The following is a 25,835-nucleotide window of genomic DNA, read 5'->3' as shown; positions in this document are numbered from 1 at the left end:
AATACAAATAGGTAAATACAGGAAGGCATTTTGACTAGCCTCTCTGATTTTGCAAAAATGTACACACATTATACAGGAAAGGAGAATTGCTGGCTTCATCCAGACATCATGAGACATCATGGATGCTGTGCAATGTGGGAAAATCAAATGCTGAGTGAGCTGTCTTTTGTGGGTTTTGGGTGTGCATGTGCATGCATGCATGTATGTATTGAGAAGCAGCACATTTGAGAATCTGAATGAATCAATGAGAAGAAATCAGAAGCTTAACTGAAAGTATAGAGATGCTTTATTTGACTAAGAAAGTGTTGCTTTAGTAGTTTTCTTGCTTTCTGTTTTTATATTTTTATGTTGTAGGCATTCTCTGTGTGTGTGTGTGTGTGTGTGTGTGTGGGGCCATGCATGTATATGTCTGTGCATGCATTTTGTGTGTATGTACACTTGCTTGAATTGTTCCCCACCACCATCCTCCACCACAAACTGCCTCTCCACAAATGCCCACTCTCCACTCTGCTCTGGCCTCACACATGTGACTGACTGCTGGAGCATGGGGCAGGACATGATGTTGTCTCATGGCACATTGACACCAGCCACTTGCAAGATTTTACGTGAGTAGGAAAATTATATACATGAGTGAGCCATGGTTGACTTACACAGTAAACTCAGGCTATTGTTGACTTTATAATAAGGTTCATGCACCAAAAGATGTATATGATTGGGATGGGCTGCATAGAGTCCTGGTCATTTTTTATTTATTTATTTATTATATTTATTTATTTATTTTATTTTTTTATTTTTTTATTTATTTATTTATTTATTTATTTATTTATTTATTTATTTGTTTATTTATTTATTGTACACACAGGCACCCAGATTAAAACTTTTGCACAAGTGTCACACCAGACCAGTGCTAACACAACGCCTTGCATTGATGGATGACTGTTTCTTTAAGGAGACTCATCAATACACATGCAGACTATCAGCCTGTGATGAAGAAATTTTCAAATTCTGGCTGGATTTCCTATGACTGCCTGATGATTTCCTCTATTCTGAGGAATGTGTGATTGAGACTGATTGATAATGCAACTCAGCCTCACCACCCTCATACCCTCTTGTGGTTTCAAGGACATTAAATATACAGCTGTTGGATTAACATTGCTCTGCTGTGACTTGAGAGCTATATATTTTGATCAGGCTCTTTGTGTATTATGGTTCATTTCTTGCTTCCTGATTCATTTATTGTATTATTTTGGTCTTGAACTTATTGGTATAACTGTACTTCATAATTGATGCAGTATTCATGTTTTATTTACTTTTTCTGGGCTTAATTGAAGCTCCCAAGCACTTTTCTTCATCTTCATCACCATCAGGAGTCATAGAGAAGATTCTGGCATCATACAAGTTGTTAATAAAGTGATGGTTACTCTTTTTGAGGGGGTGGAAGGTTTTATCAGGAATTGAGTGAAAGATCCATGAAGCAAATGTCCATGAGGTATGGTCCAATATTATTTATACAGCTGTGTATGAGTAATTTTCTCTTTTATTTGACAAGAAAATTCTACAGTATATAGGACACACACAATATGCACTGTCTTGGTTGAAAAAATTCTTTTGGGTATTCCAATAATGTGTTTATAAGGAATACCATTCTTTTCAAGGGCTAACTATGGCTGTGCTCACATTGTAACATTTTTATTGTGTTCTTGTAGTGATAGCATTCATCATGTTAACAAGTACATTGAATGTCCTGGCTTAACCCTTCAGACTAGTCTTTCAGTGCCTCAAAACACCAGGCATTACACTGTGTCTCCCAGACATGGAGGACAATACTAAGCAAATTAAATGAAATTATCACGAGGTTCAAATACTTGACAGGCTCATATCTGAAAAAAAAAAAATGTGATATGTGAATTTGGCACTTACATGGCCATTTTTCTTTCCATTAAATACAATTGTCATTATAAATACATCATTGTTATCTACATCATCAGCACCCATCATTCCTGGTCATCTCTCATAAAAAGTAATAAGTCACACAGGTCAAGACAGGAAGGGGAGGGGGGCATGGCTTGTATGATGTAAGCTGATGATAAATATAAGTAGAATATTTGCATCGTTATTTCTTTATGAACAATTGTTTTCTTATGCAGTATTTTCCATGCAGTGTACCTGTATATCAGAAGAATGAACTCATATATTTAAGTAGTGTTTGAGTGGTATGAAGTGTACAGTTCTGATGTATGTTACACGTATTTCCTGGTACAGTACATGTGTAAATTGTCTGTAGTGGATTTATTTATTCATGGGGATCCTAGAAACCAAGTACTTGTGCAAATTGAGTTTATTGTGTATCATTAAAAAAGTTGTATTGTCTACAGCTAGACATAATGTTTTAGAATGTTAGCAGCATATTGAGAATGTAGTTGAAAGATGTATCAAGGAATCTGTGAAAATCAGTGATTATGAAAAGTTATTGTTTAACATTAAAAAGTTAATCAGGTTATCTGTGAAAATGATTCTAAATGTGTTGCTCTTTATTTTCACAGCGGCCATGTCTCCAACACCACCATCTCAGTTTGCCCAGCAGGTAAACGCTGGTTATGAGATTCCTGCTCGCTTGCGTACCCTGCACAACTTGGTGATCCAGTATGCCTCTCAGGGCAGGTGGGTTTAACAAGTTCTTATAAGTGGCACCTTACAGGTCAGTGTCAGTGTTTTGTCAAAAAAATCAGCTTAAGAATATATATATTTGTTTAGGTAGTTTAAGGTTTCCTTCTTTTCCTGTCTAGGTCTTCAGAAGGATACATGTATGAAAGAAATGTTAGAAGAGGCTGAATGCTTGAACAAGCAAGGAGGGAATATTTGGATAGGGAGAGACAGAAGCTCTTTTGCTTTGGACACCCACTTTGGGGATGTTCCCAGATTGAGCATTGTGTTAGATGGGTATACAGTTGAATTTTTATCTGACCTAGACATTGCACAGAACTTTTGAAACCAGAGAAATAACAGGTAGTATGTGTAGTAGTAGAGAAATCTTTTATTCTGTTGTATGACAGTTTGAATTTTGTGTAACAATTATATAGATATAAACCAATGACAATGACAATAGTAAAAACACATAGTTTTACAAAATTACGGAATTTTGCTGTCTAGGCATAATTAGTAGTTTGAGGTAGTTTGGCAAAGAAATTTTAGGTGTATGTAGTTTGATAGGGCATGTAATATGGAAAGGTGAAATAATTTGATCAGAAACAGAATTCCAGAAGGGTGAAAGAAATTCATGAGATAGTCCAAATAAGTTTATTGAAGAACTAAACAGTGAAATTTGTAGCCCATAACAGTGTGAAGTAGTAGAACAACTGGTCTTTTTTTTTTTAGATGTATGAAACTTTTTTCTTCAAATGACAGTTAGGGTTTCGGGTGCTATGAATAGTAGTAGAAGTTATAAGGCTTTAACTGTCAAGAAAAATAATGAGACAGTGATTGCAAGTGGAAGGAAATTGTCTATATTTTATTTTTTCCATCTTCCCTTTCTTGATGTTATTTCTGAAGGTACAAAAAGTTTAAAACTTAGATTTTCTGTTCTCTTGATTTGTCTGTTAGCAAAATGTTTCTTTTCAAAAAGATTTTTGAAACTTTTCCTGCAGTTTTATTTACTTTGATTTGGGATTGTTTGTTGACTTGCTTTGAACTGTTGGACTCCACAGATATGAGGTCGCTGTGCCTCTTTGTAAACAAGCTTTGGAAGATCTGGAGAAGACTTCTGGGCATGACCATCCAGATGTAGCTACAATGCTCAATATTCTTGCTCTGGTGTATAGGTGAGATGTCATACAAATTTTGTACTAACAAGTCTGTTTTCATGATGACAAAATACACAAAACTATCCTAAGAAACTATCTTATCTGGATTAGTATCATCCTGAAATTTGAAATAAAATGCATTCATTATTTCATTGCTTAACTGTGAAATAGTGTAGTATGCATGCAAAAGGGATCACTCTAAGGTACCATACATGCTTCCCCAAAGAAATTCGTATTGGCAAAAAAAAATATATGCAAGTGTTGCTCCTGTAGATTCCCAAGGTCAAATGGATGCAGTGGCATGTTGATGATAAGTCAGGGAGCAAGGATCCAATCTCATGTGATATGATCTGACTATGGATACCTCTTTGATTTTTCATTTTCTCTTTTTAAGCAGTAATATCATGTGTTTTATGATAACAGAAGAGCATGAGCTTCCAAGTTACATTTTGTAGAGTTTTATAAAGCAATTAAGGTATTCAGAGTAAACTGCCAATGTCCTCTCAAACACTCCTATGGTAACTTGTCTACCTGTCTACATACAGTTGCTTATGCTCTTTTGGAACAAATGGGAGAAAAAGAGAACAACCTTATTACAAACCTTATTACATTATTATGCATATCAAGTAACTTCACTCAAATGAAAATACTACTAATGTGGCAAATGTCGTATATCCATCCATTAATGTCATCTGTATCACACCATTCCACACACTCCCCTACCTTCACATGTTAGAATGAAGTAGGTGGATGACAGTGGCACCCATATGAAAAACAAAACAGTTACTATTCATTAATTAAGAGGGGTACAATGTGGAATATAATGCAACCAATTATGAAGTATGTATCACCTGTCATACATGTCACTTACTTTCTTGTATTATTTCATACATTGTACTTAACATAAGTATCAAATTATCTTTTCATAGTATCTTAAATTTACATTCAGGTGTGTATCATTTTGTTGCTGCCATTGATAAAAAGAGCATCATTCTCTGCCTGTATGCACATTGTGGACCAGATTTCATAGTTAGAGTAAATGCTTATGAAGTAAGTATTCTTGAGATACACACTATAGGGTACTTTTTAAGGCAGTATACCCTATAAATCACCTGAAGCTAATATATTGTTTTTTTCAGAGATCAGAACAAATATAAGGAAGCTGCTAATCTCCTAAATGATGCCTTAGCCATTCGAGAGAAAACTCTAGGAGAGAATCATCCTGCTGTTGCAGCCACTCTAAATAACTTAGCGGTAAGTGATGTGTTATAATAATTTCTTAAAATGCATGTTTTTAGAATATAATTAATAGCAGTTTTCTGAAGGAAGATTATATTATTACGAGTGAGGCGAAGTTTATGGAAGTTGTTTCATTTAGAGTGGCCTGACCCAGGCCGACTGTAACACTATTCAAATGCTAATATCTCTGTAACTATGTAGCAGATTGTAACAAAATTAGCACCATATGATATCGCAACTCTTTCAATTTTATTTGATATAGCTTTCATCTCTTCTGTTGGATGAAGTCAATGGATAACTTGCAAAAAGTAGAATGGTGTCAAAAATGGGATTTCTCAAAAACTACTTAAGCAATTTTAATGAAACTTTAGAGGTGTCATGTTCTTATAGTTTTAATAAAATTCCTTATGTCAACTATCAAATACCACTGCACATGCACAATGTCAAAGTTCCAACTTTTTAACTAATTAAATGATCAAGCTCAAATTTTGTTAATTAGAGTAATACACATTATAATGTAAAGTATGTCAAATTTGTAACACTACAGCACATGCACAAAATGCAGTATAAAGCTTTTTGTAAAGTAACTGTCAGTTTTCTGCAATTTTCACCAACTTTATTTTGCCACAGTGAGAGCAGATACATACCACTGAACACAGAATGAAATTTCCTATCCAACAGTATATAGCACAACCATTAGGCTTGTGCAGAGTTTTGAGCTGGAGTGATTTGAATATTAGGCAAGTGCAATGTGCACAGTGCCTGAAATTGCCACCAACTGACTGATTTGTCAGTCGCCTTCCGAGACATTTTACTTGTTTAAAGAGTGTGAATCATATGTGTATGTGTCAAGCCACTCCTTGCAGGACTGCCTGCTTGTTATGTAGATAGATAGATGACGTAGTACTTACTTATTGATACAGAGGACAAAAATATATTTAGAAAATCATGTGTGAAATATTGAGAATATGCAAAGTCATAATGATGCATATGTAGAAAAAAAGGAGAGAGAGAGAGAGAGAGAGAGAGAGAGAGAGAGAGAGAGAGAGAGAGAGAGAGAGAGAGAGAGAGAGAGAGACAGAGAGAGAGAGAGAGAATGTCAATGGAAGAATAGAACCAGAGATAGATGATGTAATTGGTATGTCAATTTAGTTATTATAAGATCATATTTGTAAAACACTTTTGCTGTTTTCCTCAATTGTGAGTGGCAGCAATTTTTACAGTTATTGGTTTCTGGCATGTTGTATTAAGTTTTATTGTATTGGAAGATCCAAAATTATAAACTTTTTGAGCCATCATGATGGTGCCAATGAAAAATTCTTGTATTCATAACTTTGATTCACTTGGGACTAAGATACTTTGTTGTTTTCAGCTACTGTCTCATATAGCAAGCACTAAACCCAACTTTGAGGGTGGAAGAAGTTAATTTTGATCCTAGGAAACTGATTAGCTCCATAGCCTTCTTCAGTGAAACTAAACTACAGTGTGTTTCTAGGTGGATTGGCCGCAAAGGCAGTCCACTGAAATTAAACAAGTCTTTTTGTCCCTCCAAAGTGACGTCAAGAGCAAGTAGTTTTGACATGGCTAAAAAATGGCTGTTGTAAGGTGTATAATATTTGTGTACTTGAGAACCAAGCCACCTGACATCAAATCATAAATAATCGTTTCTTTGCTTAATTTCCATCTTGTATGAATATAACGAAAATGAGGAGTGATTTCAGCTTTCTGCCCTTAATTAGTGGAGGAGAATTATCATAACATAACGTTATTATTATTTTTTTTATTTTATTTTATTTTATTTTGTTTTGTTTTGTTTTGTTTTGTTTTGTTTTGTTTTATTTATTTATTTATTTATCTATTTATTTATTTATTTATTTATTTATTTGTTTTTTTTAGGTATTATACGGCAAAAGGGGAAAATACAAGGAAGCTGAGCCACTTTGCAAACGAGCACTGGAGATCCGAGAAAAGGTGCTTGGACGAGACCATCCAGATGTGGCCAAGCAGCTGAACAACTTGGCATTGCTCTGTCAAAACCAGGTAAAAAGAGGTCATCCTTATAAGCTGACTCAATCCTTTTACTTCCCTGGAGGCATTAACTGCATCAGAATGTGACTGCCGTATATCAGATTTATACAAGTAATACCATATTTACCTACTTATAATTTGCATTTTTCTTCAGAGTCCAGTGGTTTCTGCCACTTCATATCACATGATTTAGAATATGAAGTTCTTCTTTTGTTGTGTTTATTGTTATCACAACATCCACTTTGTGTACTGGGAATGATCTGGGAAAAAATTTTTGTGGATAACAACAATATTAGGAATTAATGGCAAAAGGACAAACATTGTAGATCCAAAAGCTCCTTACCTGCTGAAAGAAAAATACAAAGTGAAGGGTGGTAGATGAAAATTAAGAATCCTCCTTTCATTTTAAAAATGAAAAGGTGGGAATTGTTTATAAGCAATTAGGAAATATGACAGGGGATGAAGAAATAAAACTAGCAATCAGCAATATCAATCTCAAAAAGCTAATTTTTCTATAAGAATACACTTTGTTATGATTAAGTGGGCTTTAATAGTCAGGTAGAGGCCATTGTGGAGTGGTGTAGTAGACAATAATGTTGATTCTGGAAGGTTGTAAAGTGGTTGGTAATTCACATGTGATGGTGGCTACTCATCTTGGTAGGTTGGATGCGTAGTGAATTAGCTGCCACCCAGGGCCACTGCTCACTTATTACTCTTGGTGTCTGCATCTCAGTATGAAGAACTCTAATGATGTTGGTGAAAGCTTGGCTGGTGTTGGATCATTTCCATTTCTTTCATCTCTCCAGGAAGATTTAGAAATAATTTCCTCAACTCTAATATTAATGATAGAAATAATATATATAAAATATATATATATATATATATATATATATATATATATATATATATATATATATATATATATATATATATATATATATATATATATATATAGTAATAATTATTAGAATTTACATGCTATTACTGATGGCTAATGCTTGAGAGCCCAAGCTGGTCAATATATTGTGGGAGTATCATCATTGAAAAGTAATAATTACATGAAAAGCTGAAACCAACAGCAACCAAGAAAGTCTCATCTCCACATCATCATACATTACCAAATGTGCTTAGTGTTTATATAGGTTTATATAGGTCTTTTGTTTTGACTGCTTTGGATATTAATAGTTTTTGATGTGAAATAGTTTTCTGGTAACCAGCACATCAGTGGAGATTCTATTGCATATACTGAATGATCAATTGATGTATAAGGTTGGTCCAAATTTGAACATGTAAGCTATATCTGGGTAAATATGGTATCTTTTATATATATATATATATATATATATATATATATATATATATATATATATATATATATATATATATATATATATATATATATATATATATATATATATATATATATATATTTTTTTTTTTTTTTTTTTTTTTTTTTTTTTTTTTTTTTTTTTTTTTTACGAAATTAGCATGTGTAGATATACAGCAAAAAGAAGCTCAAATCCAGCCAATGTAAGTAAATTTGAAAGTAGTGATGGATATTGTTCCCACAGTTTGTATATACCTAGGTTTACTAGATATCCTGCATGATTGCTTGCTTTATATTTAAACTTCACATAAGCTTTGCATCTGTATTAGGTATACATGGTGTATACTGTATGATATGTACAGATGTTAGTGTATAGATTTGTTAAAATCTGATAGATAGAACAAAGTCGTCTGTCATATCTATAAATACATTTCTTATTATGTAATAGTCCACTTTATCGCAAATCTAGGAATGACTTGTCAGGAGATATCTGTTGTAAAAACTAAATCATGATGTTTGGGCAACTCAGGAAACTATTACTTTATTTATATAGCATCCCCCATGAAGGGTTTAACTGAGACAAAGAGCTGGTACACACACACACACACACACACACACACACACACACACACACACACACACACACACACACACACACACACACACACACACACACACACACACACACACACACACACACACTCACTCACTCACTCACTCACTCAAGTATTTTCCCATATCTTAACCTCAAGGCGATGCCTTGAGTAGTCTTTTATACACATTAAGATATTCTCAATTGAGGTAAAACAAAATTTACTATCAACATGATTAGTTTTGTATCCTTAGCTTTACTTTTTCTTCTTAAAAATATGTTGTTCAGACTTGTATGAAGTGCCATTATAACATGTTGATCTATACCTTGAAACTTATTCATAGGGTAGCAGCCATAGAGACTCGTCTATGCCTAACATTCATAGTCTAGCATCTAGAAAGTATTTCACTTCCCTCACATCTTTCTGGTATTTTATTCCACATCTTGTTTCTCAGATAGCTTCTTGCAAAACAGTATGATCTCAGGTTAGCTTGCTACCATTTATGTGGTCTGAACTTGTCTAATTTTGTTTCTCATGTATATCTTGAATCAAATCAATTTCACATTAGTATGCATATCCTTGCATTTCTCTAGTTTAGTTTTATCAGCCCAAATTCTTCCTTGTGTTGTACTTCTTAATATGACCATGTTGTCAGTGAAGGCAGTTCATACAAGAAACATGTACTGCACTTGAAGTTTGGGACATTCCAGTGAGTCAATAATTTCAGAACTAAAAGAATATAAAACATAATTTACATTTTACAAGATACTGTAATACTTTACCAGCTTGACATGTACAAAAAAGATAAATGCAATAACTATAGTAATAACAATAATAATGATAATAATAACAATAATAGTTATAATAGTAATAATAGTAATAATAATGATAATAATAATAGCAATAATAACATTGATATATTAATAAAATTATTAAATGGATTAAGGAAAACTACAATTTCTCCCAAAAATAGTTGATTCACTTCACAAATACTTCCAAGTGCCTTATACAGCCAGTTTATCATTGCTTGTCTCCAATAATTTAATATCTGTACTTTTAGTTTAATGAATACTGAAATTCTATATATATCCAGTTTTCATTCCTTTTTAATGCATTTTCTCCCTTTCTTTTCATCAACGTGAAGAGAGAATTTTTTTCCACGTATTTGATAAATATTTATCATAGTACTCTTTTTAAACTTTGTTAAATGCAAATTCTTATAATCTTTCTAATTGCTTGTGACTCAGTTTTCTCACTAGTTCCTCATCCCTGTCTTCCACCATAACTTTATCATTGTCATCATTCCATAGCTATCATGACTTTTTTAAGGCCCATTGTACACAAAAAGGCAAAATGCCATGGTCAGATCATTTAACTGTTATATATTTCAAAGTCAAACATAGTGTGGGGCATTTGCATTCCAAATGGGAAGTAATTAATATGACCACATCATCTCATTTATGAGTTGGTAAGATTTTCATGCTGGAAGGGAATATGGATACATCCAGGGACATTAAACTACTACCTGAAGTACGAGTACAGACCATCTGTTATTTTCTGCCCAGTTCAAGACCTGAGGCAGATGGTAGTATACCACCTTGGGACTATATGGCCCAACATGTTATTTGAGATAGACTTTTGATCCATGCATGTAGTTGGCTAGGTTTCTTGGTGGTCTATGACTACATGGCTTTAAATATATGCATTTATTTATTATTTTTTTCTTGTTAGCTGACATTGCATTTTGCACAGCCATACAGAAAAGCTGCAAAGCTATTTTTTCCCTTAAAATAGAAAAGAATGGCTAATTGCTTATATGTGTTATTTAATTTTTATTAATTTGTATTGCCTGTTCTTGTTTTAATTTTAAATGCTTTTTATAAAAAATCTTGCCTCAGACTGCATTTCTTGTTACTTTCACCACCTTGAGTTTTCACTTTTTCCTATATCACAATCATAATAGATGCTAAAGCAGTGTTGTGTAACACTGCTTGAACTAGCCCATATAATCATTCCTTTATATGGATTCTGAAATCATCTTTCCCATACTTGCCTCAATAGTTTTTCTTATATATTTTCCTGAAATTTATGTTCTTTTTTCCTTCATCATTCAGAACATGCACAAACACACACCCAAGTATTCCCAGAAATCCTATCCTTTTCTCCTATTAATGGCATAATATAATAAACGAGCTAGTATGTGTGTCTGTGTGCGAGGCTGGGTGACTAACCAAGGTTGTGCCGCAGATCTCCCAGGAGGAACGTAGAGGGGTGCCTAAGGAGGAGCTTCTCGTAAGTTCATTGTGAATTGTCAGCGTCTTGCCTAGAAGTGTTTGGACGGGCTTCTAAGTTTGTTCTCGGTGCTTTGTGGTGATGGTTCTGATGGTGATGGTAGTGTGGAGACCTGTCTGTATGTAATATGTAGTTATGGTGGTGGAAGCAGTATTTATTCAAGCATTCTTGTCATGTCAGTAAACTGTGGAATATTTCAGACCATAAAGTTTTACCATAATAGATGCATACATAGCCTATCCTTTATTTACTGCAAAACATTTTCTAAGTAGTTCATTTCATACCTACATCTCAACTCCTCACACTCATAGTCTTTATGTATCATGTGCATCTATCATGTTTTTCATTATTATGTAGCTTGCATTTATTACTTAATGACAAAATGTTTCTTACTGCTTATCACCCTTGTCTTTACAACTGTAGAATCATGTGGATATATTTCTTCATGTTAAACCAGTAATTTCTGTTTCTCTTGTCTTTTTTTTTCTTTTTTTCATAATGTTATTTTTTTATACACTGAAAACCACTAAAGAAAGATAATTGGAGCTATTTATTTATTCATTTATTTATTTATTTATTTATTTATTTATTTATTTATTTATTTATTTATTATTAATTTAACGACATCCCTGCCCTTTCCTCCTCTGGTACCATACTTGTGCTGATGCATAAACATAAACATTGCATTTCTTCATGTACTACAGCAGTATTTGAATTTCTCTCTCTCTCTCTCTCTCTCTCTCTCTCTCTCTCTCTCTCTCTCTCTCTCTCTCTCTCTCTCTCTCTCTCTCTCTCTCTCTCTCTCTCTCTCTCTCTCTCTCTCTCTCTCTCTCTCATAGTACAAGAATTTGTCATGCCTCATCAAAGAAAACAGCAGTCACACTCCATCTTGGTCGCCTTCTGCAGTAGACATGATGAGAAAACATTCATATATTCTGTTATTGTATATTGTGTGTTTTGAACTGTTTATATGATTAACAACACTGGCTGACTCAAATAAATAGTGTAAGAATATTCATTGAATCCCCTTTAGGGAAACCTCAGCCTGGTATATACTGATAGTGTTGAATACTTTTTTGCTTCTGACTCTTAATCAGTGATTCTCAAAGCACACTGTAGTGCCATTATCTCCTTGGCATTCCACAAAAATTTACTCAAGATGTGGATTTGTGTAACTGATCATTTGTAAACTGGAAATCATAGTGACCAGTCAGGAATTTTATGCAGGTTTAGTTCATGCAAGGAGCCTTATATTGACTTTTTTATATATATATATTCTGAGTGAAAAATTGATATATGCAGTAAAAGAAGGAAAGGGGTGGATGTGCTATAAGATATTAGCATTTTTTCATGTAATCTCATGCTAAAATTGAGGATCATTGTAGCATGCTTTATGTTAATTGGTGTTCACGCATCCATTTATCATTTATCATTTATCATTTAGCCATTTTTATGCTCATCACATTAAAATCTGTTGCCTTTACTATTCAAGCTGGTCATTCACTAATGCTTGGAATTCCTGTGCTTAGCCTCTTTGAACAGCAGCTTGTGTGAGCAAGGTACCTTTTGCATAGAGGATACAATTGACATATTCTAAGTACTTGTATTTGTCTCCATCTTGTTTATTGTTTACTGTGTGCCTACTTAAGCTTGTAATTTGAATAGCTGAAGTTGTTCACATTTTGCCATTCTTATACTTATTAACCCTATCATCAGCCTGTGATTCTCTCTCTCTCTCTCTCTCTCTCTCTCTCTCTCTCTCTCTCTCTCTCTCTCTCTCTCTCTCTCTCTCTCTCTCTCTCTCTCTCTCTCTCTCTCTCTCTCTCTCTCTCTCTCTCTCTCTCTCTCTCTCTCTCATATATTACATCACAATTCATTATACATGGCCTGAAAGTGTTGGTAGTGTACAATAACAAGATAAATAGTAGGAGACTAACAAACTCAGCAACAAGCTCAGCATGATAGGAAACAGACATTATAATGCACAGTGGTGAACCTGGAAACAAACGTACCATTGTTTGAACAATAAGGAATCCAAACTTTTTTTTGAGAAAATTTTGCCCTGTAACTCCAACATGGCATATTTCCCAGCATCAAAGATGCTTCGTCCTCAAGGATGCATTCCAATTTTGGCAACAAAAAATTTGAAAATGATAATAATAAAAAGAGAATAATGCAAGAATAATAAACAATGAAAACAAACAAACCTAAAATATATATAAACTTTACAATATTAACAAGACAACTGGTGGTCAATGAAAACCCAACCAATGCTTTTATATTTTTGAAACTGTTACAGAAAGTGAGTCAAGATGCCAGTGGGCACTGAGTGAATATGATATTCTTGTTAATATTATTAATTATTATTAGTATTATTAAGATTTACTGGTAAACCTTTTTAGCATACCACAGTTTTACTTCCTTTGTCACTTTATAATATTCCCTTAAAGTTGTGTGTTTGAGAAGAGTTAAAATACTGACAATATTGATGCGCAACAAAATGCCATTCGTGTACTGGCAATATTGATATGAAACACTATACCACTTGTGTGTTGCCTCATATATCATGCTCTTCGCACACAGGAATCTATTTTTGTGACTGCTTATATTTTTCATGGTACTTTTCTTTTATTTACTACTTCAGTTAAGTATAATTTGCACACTTCATTGAGAGACCATATACAGAAATTCAGATTAATATCTGGGGTAATAGGAAACAAATAAATTAACTTCCCATTATTTCTTAAGGAGAAAATAGTTTCAGAATCCAAACTATTCACACTCTGAAGAGCCTTCTGGAGCTAATTAAATTCTGATTGTGAGGCACCACTGTATCTGAGGTACTGGTCCACCAAATGTGATCAAGTCTTTTCATCCTTGTTTAGGGGAGAGTTTTTCTTTAGCTATTTCAGTTTTTCTTATTTGTGCTTAATTTGGGGAAAGTAATTTATGTGTCTAAAAATTGTTTGAGGTTGATTATAGATTTCATTATGGTGTAACAAATTTGCAACATCCTCAGTTTAGAGCTATGGTAGCAGAGAACTGTAACTGGATAAATGATGTGTATATGATAGGACTGGTGTGTCACCTTTGTAACTTAAAGGGCCTGTATTGGTAGCTGACAGTCATTGATAAACAGTAGGCACTTCATTGATGTGTGAACAAAATTGATGAGTTGAGTTCATAGTTGAATAAAGTTGAAAGTTTGTGTGTGTGTGTGTGTGTGTGTGTGTGTGTGGTGGATAGATGTGTATATGGGTGCCTTATCTGTAACCTTTTCCTGTGGGGACATAGTCTCTGAAGATAGACAGATGGATAGATAGCACTCAGTAGAACACCAAAGTGTGACTAACTGGTTGTTGTCATCAAAGGGAGAAAAGTGGTGCTACCATTCCTTGTGTGTCTGTGGCCGTCTGTAATTTACATCGACAATTCAATAAGTTTTCTTCCTTTATTTTGAATGCCTCCCTTGTTACTTTCAAATGGCTGCAGCATGATTTGATGCAAATTCACTAGACATGTATAACACACCTTCCCTTCAGAATTACCTTCCTCATCCTTACCATTCAGTCTGCACAGCCATCACATCTTGCTCACTTCATCCCACTCTTCTGTTCTCCCATCCTACTTAACGTAAGCTTATCATTAAACTTAAAGTCTGACATCTTTTGATAATTTTGAAGTTTTCTTTATACATACCATTGTCAAATTTATAACCACACACACTAATAGATATGTAGGAGCAATCAAGCTCACAATTCCATTGATATTGTACCAGTATTCTTTTAGTCCTTTAATTTGAATTACATTATATTGAGATATCTCAGGACAGTGGGTTACTTGCTGCTGTTGTGTGCTCTACATCACTATCATGGATGGGCAACTTTATCTGTTTCTCTCTAGAGAGATTGCTATATTATGAAAGCACATCATTTTGAACTTAAAAGTTTGTTACAATAATAACAGTGTGCTGCTTTTTTTTTTTTTTTTTTTTTTTTTTTTTTTTTTTTTTTTCTCCAGTGAGAAAATTCAGACTTCTGCAGACTAAACAAGAACATTCTTTTCAAACATATGCAAGAGTTTCCTTTAACAACTTTTTTATTTGGCTGCTCTGCATCAGCAATGTATAATGCTAATAATTCTTTTGTTTTGAACTTATCATAACTTATAATTGGGGCATTCACAATGGTCTGGAAAAAACTGGCAGATTAATCACCCAACTTAATTTTACACGAAAAACTCAGTATGCTTGAAAATTTTTTTGTAATTTGTGTCTTGTCAAACCATTTAATAAAATATATGGAATATTTTTAGCCACCACCATCAAGAAGGGAGTAAGAATTATGGCAAAACAAGATGCCTTGAGTTTGGGATGTATCGTCACTTGGGATAAATGCTGTTTTTTCTCTCTACGAGTATCTAAGTGTATTTTATCCATTTAAGTCAAACAATTAATATATAACTCCACAAATCCTGGGACATATGAAAGGAACAACGGTGTTTTTATCTAAAATCTTAGCAGGACACTGATGAAGATTGTCTATTGACACCATGTCTCCCAACATCTGAGTTGCTATTTCTTTTTTGGAAATACATTCCATCCTTTCACACCTTGATTCTTCATTTGTGATATGCTTGTGCAACCAAAAACCACAATGTATAGACCAGGTTCTTATAACAGCATGATAAGCTTGTATCTCCTGCCTCGTGATGTGTCTGATATCAGCTGCTCCTTTTGTCTCAGCATGGTTTTGGCTGTTACAGTATCCCTGTAGCAAAGAGAATATTTGCTCGATTCTTTTGGGGATTTTGTCAGTTAAACATTAGTTCTTGTAGAAACCAGTGGAAAAATATTCCAAACTATGTAAATACGTAGTAGGAGACTAGAAATAAATGTGAAAACACTGAGAGCTTAGTTACAAGTATTTAGCTCATAATAATTGTTCTATCAAGTGTGCATCACCAGAACCCATGGATACTGTTATCATAAACACTTAGGATCAATGTTTTGTAGCAAATAGGTACAGTACATTGAAATATATCATGAGAGGCTATTTTAGAATGTGTATCTCCAGAGAACTGTGAGAGCATATACTGAGTCCTGCATTAAAACAGCCAGCAACCACCAGCAACTCAGACCATTGAAAACACCACAATTAATTGAATATTGTTTTTCAAGTGTTTTCCTAAGTTAAGCACATACAGCATGAAGAGTCTGGTTCCTTCAATTTTTGTGATTACTGTGGCATGTAATTGTTATTATTCCTTTAAAGCTCTTGATTGTAGCAATAATGATCAAGTCTTTCAAACTTAAAGGCAGCTGGTTTGAATGCCATGTTCTGGGACCTTGCTGTAGTCTTTTTGCCTTGGCTAGAATCAGATGTGTAACTGATTATTTTTAGCATAATATCAGAAAGCCTTTATCTATTAATTTATTTGTTTTTATGTTCATTTATCTTTCTTGTTTCTAAGTTGTTTATTTATTACTTATTTTATTTATATTTATTTATCTATTTATTTATCTATTTGATATTTATTTATTTTTATTATTATCATTTTTTATTTATTTTTTTTTTTTACATGTTCTTTCCTTGCACATTAGTAATTCAACAGCATGCACCAACATCACCCAAGTAGTGTGTAATGCAGCTTACTTGAGGGGATTTTAGCATGTTTATAAAGAACAATTTTGCTGGCTTTATTTTTAACTATTTTAAATTCATCCCATTCATTATGAATTTGCATTGTATAACTTAAAAGAATGCATTTTTCAAGAAAACAAATTTTGATGCCATATTACATTATGACTTCTGTAAAATGTACAGAGTTTGCTTCTTTATCATTATAATTCTCTCTCTCTCTCTCTCTCTCTCTCTCTCTCTCTCTCTCTCTCTCTCTCTCTCTCTCTCTCTCTCTCTCTCTCTCTCTCTCTCTCTCTCTCTCTCTCTCTCTCTCTGGTAAATGTGTTCATGCTGCATATTCTGAATTTTGCCAGGTTTGCCTGGGTCATGGTTGTTTGGCTTATACTTTGTGTCGTGGTGGTGGTATGCATTGAGTGTATTGGGTAAGGATGTGTTGTAGTGATAATTTAATTCTTTCTGAATGTGCTCTATTCTTGTTGTGTATGTTTTGAATTAACATGTCAAGCTTGAGTAAACCTTTATAATGGAATTCCAGCAAATGATATTCTGCAAATACATTAGCTCTTGACATACCCAAAACAAAATTCACTGTTAAATGAGAGATATCCCAGGCAGCTCTGATATCTTTCAACTTTCCTTAGTGAACAGAATCTTTAAATTTGGCTATTAAGATCACATCATTAATCATTACATTGCTTCATATGTGATTTAGGGGGGATATAATTAAGTGACAAGTAATGGCTTAACTCTGTGTTTAAGCAATTATTTAAGCTTTGTGTTTTAATGCATGCCTTATGATCTCTGGGCATTATGAATGACATTATGGATATTGAGAAATTAGGGCATAGCATGATGTACCCCATATACTCATTCAAGATACAAAAGTTTCTTTCCAGGCATTGTTTATCCCATCTCAGTAAATCAGATTTTAGGCATCATAATAGCTTAGACCAACAATGCTATTAAAGTTTGTAATTTTGTCAAGGCTATTTGTTATGCAAGCATAATGTCACCAGATAATGGGATTCTCATGATAATAAATAACTATGCAGGTGTTTGTGTTTGTACAAGATATTGTCAGTTTGTATGATCTTAGACTGTCACATCTTGATCTTAATGCTACTGGTGGGTCAGGATTGCTTTAGATCTATGCCTTTGTATCAGCAAATCATTTTCTCATTTTGTCACTGAAATTACCTTTATGAATGCAGTCAGTAATCACAGTCCTACATGAGCATGCAATTCATTCTGCTTAGTTCTAGTGGTGGAGCTCAGGGATTGAAAGGTAGCTGCTCAGACCTGGATTACTTTGTACAGTAAAATCTCCATAAAGCAAACTATATAGGGCAAAGTGGCTGATGGTTTATCCAAAAGTTTATTTTATCTGACAACACACATTTTTGACAGGTTTCTATGTACATAAACATGCATGTTTATTGTTATTTACAGCATATTTGTTAGCACATAAGAAGCACATCATAAGCCCCAAGATAGATATTTACAGCATATAATATTATTACACTGTACACAATACAATAACTGGTTACTTAAGAGTTCACTTAACATTACAAAACTACACAGTGTTCATTTACGAGCTCTCTTAACTGTACACAACACACTGGTCACATAAGAGCTAACATAACATTAAGTACTGTACTATTACTGTACTTTTGCTTGTCACTCAGAGTCTGAAGTCAAAGATGTTGGCTGGTGGCTCTGGTGTGATTGGAGAATTAGTGGTGCTGGGCAGACTGGCTAGAAGAGGTTGATTAGGGCATTCTAGTTATCTGATATTCAGCTTATTCAGGTTCAGTTTAGGGAGATTTTACTGTACAGATACACAAGCCTTCCCCTTTATAATTAAGCATCATGTGAGAAAGAAAGTGCATGTCATAGCTAATTCATTAACTTTTCTTGTACATAAAAAAAAAAAAACACTTCCCAACCTTGTTTTGGATATTTTTGCTAGTGTTCATGCAGCCAGGAAATTCACTCAGGCACTGTAAATTGCCATGATCATTGTATGGGGTGATTCTCTCTCTCTCTCTCTCTCTCTCTCTCTCTCTCTCTCTCTCTCTCTCTCTCTCTCTCTCTCTCTCTCTCTCTCTCTCTCTCTCTCTCTCTCTCTCTCTCTCTCTCTCTCTCTCTCTCTCTCATCTTGAGAACTGAGAATCTATTGTGTCTTTTTGTATATTGATTTATACATTATGAAACACATTGAGAAATTTTAGTGAAATTTATCAAGACAAGCACAGTTCTGCTAATTGTTAGTTGAGGAAATCTAACCACATATACCTTATATTCACAGGGGAAGTATGAAGAAGTTGAAAGGTACTACCAGCGTGCTTTAGAAATCTATGAAACTAAGCTTGGCCCAGATGATCCCAATGTAGCTAAGACAAAGAACAATTTGGCTTCTGCTTACCTTAAGCAAGGAAAATATAAGGAAGCTGAAATTTTGTATAAGCAAGTCTTAACTAGAGCACACGAACGAGAGTTTGGGGCTATCGACGGTAAGTTTGTCACTGGATAGTATCTTACAACAGTTGGTATGAAATATGTATATGATTTTTTAAGACTGTTCAAGTGTTTTTCACACAATGTATGTTAGATTTAGAGAAAGAATTCACAGAAAAGCAACCTCAAGTCTTGTCTTAGTGAAATTTGGCTGAAGTTTCTTGACTTTTCCTCTGCTAAAATTTTTTAGTTAAGTGTGCTCTTGATATATGTGTCAATTTATTTAAATGCCTTTTGTTAATGTTTCAGGAGACAATAAGCCCATCTGGCAGGTAGCAGAAGAAAGAGAAGAAAATAAGAACAAAGTGAAAGATTCAGCACCCTATGGGGAGTATGGAGGCTGGCACAAAGCAGCCAAGGTTGACTCTCCCACTGTCACCACAACTTTAAAGAACCTTGGGGCTCTCTACCGACGTCAAGGCAAATACGAAGCTGCTGAAACTCTGGAGGATTGCGCCATTCGGTCACGTAAAGAGGTCAGCCAAACCAACTCACACAAGTGACTCAAATAGTGAATGACACTGTCTATTTGACATACAAGGCTATTCAAACAACTCATTAGTATTCATTAATAAGAAGCACTTATACATTCTGAAATCAGGAGGATGCAGAAGTCTGTCTTTTTTATACAAAAGTAAAATACTATTCATGAATTGTTTAATTCTGTATAAACAGCTGATCAGTCTGCTAGAAATTGTGTGTTATATCTAATGAGTTGTCATGAAGTACCTTGTTTTCTTTCTCTTGAACGCCTCTTTGAAGTATTCTATAATGATAAAAGGAAAAAAAGCACAAAGCACCTGTTCAGTGACTGTGCTTATGGAATTTCTCAAAGTAAGTGGTGAGTTTTGTTTTTCATATCTTGAGTGTTATAATGCAGTATTTATGTCTGCATTGCAAAGTGGATATTCAGACTTCACTTCAGATATGTAAAGTAAGATATTCACAGCTTCAGCTTTATGTTGCACGGTGATTTGCCAGACCTCAGGTGTGTACGTGTTCCTGTCCTTCATTGTACACTGCCAATCACAGCTTAAGCAAGTTGGCTGTTGGTGAATTTATTGTTTATATACAACTGTAGAACTTCAGATGAAGAAGTAAACTTCAAATATTGAAAAATGAGCATCTTATAGCCTTTGTATTAGTTTCCTACACTTTTGTTCTTCAGAAACAACTTTTGTTATTTTACATTTCACAAATATATGAGTGACTGAACTATTGGTTTATGCACCAACACCCACCTCAGGTCAACTCCTGATGTGTTATAGATTCTGCATTGTGAGTCTTGTTATGCATTGTTTCTTCATTCATTGTCTCTGGCTTTTAATTGATGAGAGTAAATTTTGTTACTTATAATATGCATACAACAGTAAAGGAAATACAAATCATATAAGCATCAGATTTTATTAACAGCATTTACTCTCTCTGTGAATACCATGTTGAAATGTAAGTGTTGCATGCTGTTGTGTGCATCAGTGGTCTAATTTGTCTGCCTGCGCGCATGTGAATGTGTGCGCGCCAATGGTTACCTCAGGCTGTGAATCTCGTCAAGGATGGGATGACCCCAGAGGGCAATCGACGACTCTCAGCATCAAGGGACAGACTCCGCAGAGGGTCCCGGGAATCCCTCAACTCCACTGATTTTGATGCTGCTGACGACGTAAGTAAACTCCCACACTCCCATACCCCGAACAAGCGCACACTTACACGCACCTGAGGTTTGAGGGCGGTATTGAGATTCTTTTGATCATCATCTGTTTGCAGTCTGCAATACCAGATAAGACTGGAGATATGTTCTCCATGTTATCCATTTTGTATGGCAGGCTCTCATTAAGTAAGAATTTTGAATATTTAAATTAACTAATATGTAAGTACGTACGTATATGCTTTTCTACCAGTGGTTGTTGGCTACTTCTAAATATTAACAGACAGGCATTTGTTTCTTTGGAGCATGCTACTGCTACTGATGCTGATGCTGTCTTTGTTTATTCATTGGAGAGTCTGCCTTGGTTCTGGTATGGGAGGAGTGGCCTTGATTATTAATGCCCACCATGAAGGACACCATCTTACTGGGATGCAGGGAAGTGCACTCAATATAATAAAACTGGCAGCCTTACTCTTTTAAATTAATGCTGCAGATTTACAAGGATTAAGTGTTGGCATGCATGGAATTATGATTGTGATTTCCTTCATGTGTTTTGACCTGTAACAAATTGAAAAATATTGAGCAGTATCACACAACAACTAGTCTGTGTATATTTACATGATTAGGAATTATTTTTGTTGTTCTGATTGTGATCTCTGATTTGACTTAAATGTGGATTGCAGCTTACATTTGTCACAGATATATATGTTTGTTTAGTTTAACCTAATAATGATTGACAGTGATTTGGTGAAACTTTTTATCCTTCCTTGAATGGTGTAAGGTAGGTAACATCTTATCTCATGAAACTGCTTCTCTGTTTTCAAATGAAGGAAAATAATTATTCCTACATACTCCAGTGAAACATTGATTGTAGGCATTAAAGAAGTTACAAGTAATGTGTCTTGAAAAAAAATATATTATGTTGCAAATTATTTAAGCAGTTAAAGATATAGAGGAAGTTTATTTAAGAATAATAGTTATGGAGCACACATACAAAAAAACATGAATTAGTAACTGCTATAGGATCTTGGTAAAATGTGATTAGGTTATGTGTATTATTATATTATACAAATTTATTAAATAGCTCAGCTGTGCCCTAGGAAGTGGAAAATCGATACTTTTATTAAGAAGTTAGTACAGAAGCAAACCACTATCAGCAGGTGGCCAACAAACATGTCTGAGGCAGTGGCAGCAACATTACTTTGCATTATGCTGTAGTTAGGTATGTACTTGCATCATATAAATTTTTATGAAGTTACATAATACATTATTTGCTTAAAAATATGTAAAGCAGCTGTACATAGGAACAGACATGGTTTACATCAGAAAACTTAAGAAGTTAAGACAGTTGATGGGAGGAAGGTTGGACATAACTTATAACCTATTGTTTGTGAAATCTTAAGTTGTGATGGCTAAAGCCCCAATTATTTTACAGTGTAAGAGTTTACTGTACTAAGAGTATATATATATATATATATATATATATATATATATATATATATATATATATATATATATATATATATATATATATATATATATATATTTCAGTCATCTGTCGATATTATATACATGTTAATGGCATAAAATGTCCTAAATGCATTACGTAAATTATCTTGTGTTTTTTGACATTCCAAAGATTTTTTTTTTTTTTTTTATTTATTTATATATTTATTTATTTTTGTCTCCAGAAACATACCTTGCTTTTAAGTCTGGAAAAATTCTTTTTAGAAATCAACTTTTCAACTTTCAAAATTGCACTTGACTTCATGTATATGGAGTCAGAACTTTCTTGAATCTTTATACTGCCCAAATTTTTCTCTACCACTTTGAATCCACCAATGTTGGCATTAGTTTCTGCTGATTAGATAACTTTGTACATTTCTATCCATTTTCTTGATGTTAGATCTGATGGGTGAAGCTGGAAATATTAGTCTTATTTTCTCCTCACACCTTTGGAGAATTACAGGGCTTTGATTCTTATGTCTGCTCTAAGGCCATCAGAATCAAGCAGACATGTATATCTTCATAGATTGTCAGAGGAAAAGTATGAATGGCTGTGTAGCTCACATTACTTGTTGGTGCAAGTTAAATTTCCAGACCCAGACCTATATGTATCAGGTGGGGTGATAGTTATGAATGTTATCAAATAATTGGATACATGGTTCTCAGAGATGCATTGCTGCCTGGAGAGAATGTGATGGATAAAAAAGAATTGCACTTTAATGAGGGATAATGTATACACAGTAAAATCCCTTATAAAATTAAAGTAATATGTGAGAGATGTGTAAATTTGAACAATGAAGACTCCTGCCATGATCATTCCTTGATGGAGTTAAAAAATAGGTATCATTCTTAATAGAGTGATCAATACAAGCTTTTCTGGTAAGCTTTTCTGGTCTTAAACCTCAAGGTTTAAGATCTTATTGTTGGGACTTGTTAAATAATCTACCATTATAGTTTTAACAATATTATAGGTAATAAAGACTCAAGTCAGGCAAAATAGACAGCATGAAGCTGATTCATTTCTCCATTCACCCATTCAAAGTTGACAAATACCAATGGAAATTTAGTATACTATCAATCCTCACCCAGCACAGGCTCCTGAGTACATGAAACAAGCATATTTAACCCATTTTTGGAACTGTGAGTTTAGTGATTGAGCAATGGTCAGCAGTACTTGGCATCCTGAAGAACATGGACATTTAAAATTTGGAAGACAAATATCAGTGAAGCTGTACACCATTTGATGCATGCTTGTACATTAATCAGTGCCAGAAAAAGAGAGAGGAATTGTCAACTTTGTAAATGAGTGGAACAAATTGGAGGGAATATAAGAAAATGAGTGGAGCAAATAGGAAGGCATACAAGAATGATATTGGGATCTGTTTAGTAAGAGTGTTATCATTTATCCAACACCTTTATCTTTAAACTTACCAGCAGAGTGAGACTGCTTTTAGTGTTTAATGTACATAAAGAGCTTAGGTAGCACTTAAACATTTTGTGATGTAGATCGTTCATTCATTTAGTGTAAAAAAAAAAATGAGTTTGCATGATGGTGGGCAAGTAATTGTAATAACTCATTTTATGCATGGCTCCCCCTCTCATGACTGGACCAGAGATGGTGTATCATATAAAGTATGTTAACAATGTGGCCAGCTTGTAGCAAAAACTTAACAGAAAAGAAAAACTCTTTTTATGAAGCTAAAATAATCAGATGTTAACATGACTTCAGCATATAGTTTTCTCACATGAGGAAGTACTACTCATCACCCCTCAACACATTCTGTATCAAGCATTATCAGCTTTGAGTACAGGTATTTTGAAGGTTTAAGTAATTGCACACTACTTTTTTATTGGCATTAACCTGATTTATAATATAGAGATATGAGAATTCTGTTGTACAGTTTAGGAAGTGTCATCAAATATCAAAGTTAATGCCTTCTGCTAGATATGTTTAGCATCCTTCTAATTCTCAACTTGCATAATTGAATGATTTTTATCTGCGAATTTAAAGAGGAATTAAATATCAGTCTTCCAAATAGTAAGAAAAGAATTTTGCAAGTTTAATGATCTCATGTGATTAGGTAATTTGATTGTAATAATGTCTTAGGTAGATGTACTGAGGTCATTTCATAACACACACACACGTGTTCAGTGCTACATGCCATATACCCTAACAGTAGGCTAACTCAGAACCATATACTACAGGATAAAATCAAGCATTATCATAGAATTCATGGAAGTCATGTTATACTTTATATAGTTAGATATAGAAATATAATAGATATACAAAATCTGAACTTGAGTCATAACCATTACCTAGATTTACAAGATTTATTGGTTTATATGCCACTTTAAAAACCAAAGCATTAAATTTAAGGGAAAGAGATTCTCTCTCTCTCTCTCTCTCTCTCTCTCTCTTTCTCTCTCTCATCCATACATTTCTAACTTATTATCTCATGCTAAATGATAAGATATAACTAAGGTTGTGGTTGTTACCTCCAATCCATTGCATGACCTACAAAAAGAGTGCAGAACATCATTAATGTATCACAGAACATTGCTTCATGCCTTATGTCATAGTGTCTCATAGATTGCTTGTTGCTAGTGTGTTGCTGTGAGCTTTCATACTCATTTAGATTTTATGCTTATGCTTTTCCGCAGCTTGGAATGTTTTATGTTATATTCACATTGCATAGTAATTATTATTTTTTATTTATATTTGATATATTAATTTAAATGTTAATTTCCTTAATGTTCTTTCAAAAAGAGTTTTATTTTAATTTGTATTTCACATCAGTCTAGCAAATATTCCTGAGGGAGCCTGAAGCCAAAGTTAGAAAAAAATATTTTTTTGCTTCCATGTGCATATGACCTTAATCTGCTTCAGATCATTTTTGGCTATCAAAAGTCTTAAGATAAGCTTTTCATGGGAATTACCTGATTGCATGTTAAATATTTATAAATTATGTATATTTTGGCTGTCAGGTTTATCCCTCAGTAATTGCAGACAGGAGCAGATACAAATTGTTTTGTGCCACCTTTCATTATAAGAGGATGAGCTTGGACTAGGAAAAAGGGTGACTTGAAAGATGAAATGAGCCTTAAGAACAGGCTTTGAGAAAATGTCTTCTTTATTAAATTCTCTCTCTCTCTCTCTCTCTCTCTCTCTCTCTCTCTCTCTCTCTCTCTCTCTCTCTCTCTCTCTCTCTCTCTCTCTCTCTCTCTCTCTCTCTCTCTCTCTCTCTC

The 25,835-nt window shown here is 34.0% G+C and overlaps 1 protein-coding gene across 31 annotated transcripts in view; it reads left to right on the top strand.

Moving 5' to 3' along the window:
* Window positions 1-25,835, top strand: part of LOC135107013 (kinesin light chain-like) — a 100,456-nt gene that overhangs the window by 53,295 nt on the left and 21,326 nt on the right. For 16 of the 31 annotated variants that reach the window (XR_010271544.1, XM_064016554.1, XM_064016555.1 and 13 more), the window contains 8 exons: window positions 2,544-2,661; window positions 3,705-3,818; window positions 4,940-5,054; window positions 6,936-7,079; window positions 11,235-11,279; window positions 19,230-19,434; window positions 19,688-19,914; window positions 20,973-21,098. Coding sequence is in view for 26 of the 31 variants with exons in the window: in XM_064016554.1 (XP_063872624.1) it covers window positions 2,544-2,661; window positions 3,705-3,818; window positions 4,940-5,054; window positions 6,936-7,079; window positions 11,235-11,279; window positions 19,230-19,434; window positions 19,688-19,914; window positions 20,973-21,098 (1,094 nt within the window). In the remaining 5 variants the exon portion in view is untranslated. Of the gene's footprint in view, window positions 1-2,543; window positions 2,662-3,704; window positions 3,819-4,939; window positions 5,055-6,935; window positions 7,080-11,234; window positions 11,280-19,229; window positions 19,435-19,687; window positions 20,654-20,972; window positions 21,830-25,835 lie in introns of those variants that run through there. The other 15 variants (XR_010271545.1, XM_064016561.1, XM_064016547.1 and 12 more) reach the window with 5 other exon arrangements.

The sequence above is a fragment of the Scylla paramamosain genome, chromosome 14 (assembly GCF_035594125.1).
Source record: "Scylla paramamosain isolate STU-SP2022 chromosome 14, ASM3559412v1, whole genome shotgun sequence".
Taxonomy (NCBI): Eukaryota; Metazoa; Arthropoda; class Malacostraca; order Decapoda; family Portunidae; genus Scylla; species Scylla paramamosain.
This window is presented reverse-complemented; position numbering and strand designations above follow the sequence as displayed.